Source organism: Austrofundulus limnaeus, unplaced genomic scaffold (genome assembly GCF_001266775.1).
Source record: "Austrofundulus limnaeus strain Quisiro unplaced genomic scaffold, Austrofundulus_limnaeus-1.0 Scaffold927, whole genome shotgun sequence".
Taxonomy (NCBI): Eukaryota; Metazoa; Chordata; class Actinopteri; order Cyprinodontiformes; family Rivulidae; genus Austrofundulus; species Austrofundulus limnaeus.
This window is the reverse complement of record NW_013953329.1, coordinates 135224-136211: the sequence shown is the minus strand read 5'-3', so window position 1 is coordinate 136211 and position 988 is coordinate 135224. Positions and strand designations below refer to the sequence as shown.

At 44.3% G+C, this 988-nt stretch overlaps 1 protein-coding gene across 1 annotated transcript in view; it reads left to right on the top strand.

The window, feature by feature from the left end:
• Window positions 1–290: 290 nt before the first annotated feature.
• mettl9 (methyltransferase 9, His-X-His N1-histidine) overlaps window positions 291–988 on the top strand; it is a gene marked incomplete at its 5' end in the record, with an annotated part of 3071 nt that continues 2373 nt past the window's right edge. The window contains 2 exon segments of the mRNA XM_014029614.1: window positions 291–481; window positions 552–761. Of these exon segments, the coding sequence (XP_013885068.1) occupies window positions 291–481; window positions 552–761 (401 nt within the window).

Here is a 988-nt window from a genome sequence, read left to right as displayed (position 1 = left end):
AATTATAAGATGTACAGGCACCAAAAGACATAGCCATCATTTGGCAAAGTATGCAGGAGGAGAAGCGTGCCAAAGTGGAGATGACTTGGATGAGAAACGWATCACAGTAGTGTGCACAAACACTAAAACTAAGGATATTCTATCACAGTTTGTTCTCTGAGGAGAGGCTGATGTTCGTTCACTTTGTGTAAATAAACCACTCTCAACTTGCTCAAACGAAGTGCTGAAAATGTCCCAACAATCTAATGGGTTCTCCTTTTCTCACACTTTAATGTCTTGATTGTGTCCAGTGGTACCAGTGCTGCCCAGATTCACTAGGAGAACCTATGCGAGCTCTTTTCATCCAGAGCCACCTGGACTCGGACACCAGGGCTTTTCTCCAGCACAGTAAAACAAAGTCAGGCTGGCTGTTCACGCAGCTCTACCACTCTCTGGTCTCCACCATCCTCAGCCCCCTGGTGTCGCGGACCTCCATCAATGGGTAAGTGTTCCAGAGTCTGCCCTGCTGCTGGTCCACATGCTTCCTCCTCACTGCACGCTCTCTGGTTCAGGTTTCTGGGTCGGGGAGCAATGTTTGTGTTTTCTACAGAGCAGTTCCAGCAGTTGCTCCGGGTCGGGTCAGACTGGAGGGCAGAGAGACTTCTGGACCTCGGTGCTGGGGATGGAGGGGTCACAGAGGTGATGGGAGTCCATTTCAGACAGATCTTTGTAACTGAAGTCTCGTTACCCATGAGGTGGAGCCTGCAGAGGAAGAACTACACGTGAGTGGAAGAGAGAAGCATTAGAATAAAGCTGTTTGTGCAAAGATTCATAAAAGTTTTACAGTTTGAAGGACTACACTGAAAAAAATGTACTTGAAAAAATCCTCTAACAAATTTGCACTAACATTTGTTAAGTAAATTTAAATGATACAAATGCATATAATATTTACTCATCATTATCCAGTAAAAGTTATTAAGAATATAGTTAAAGATTTGTGAATAAATCA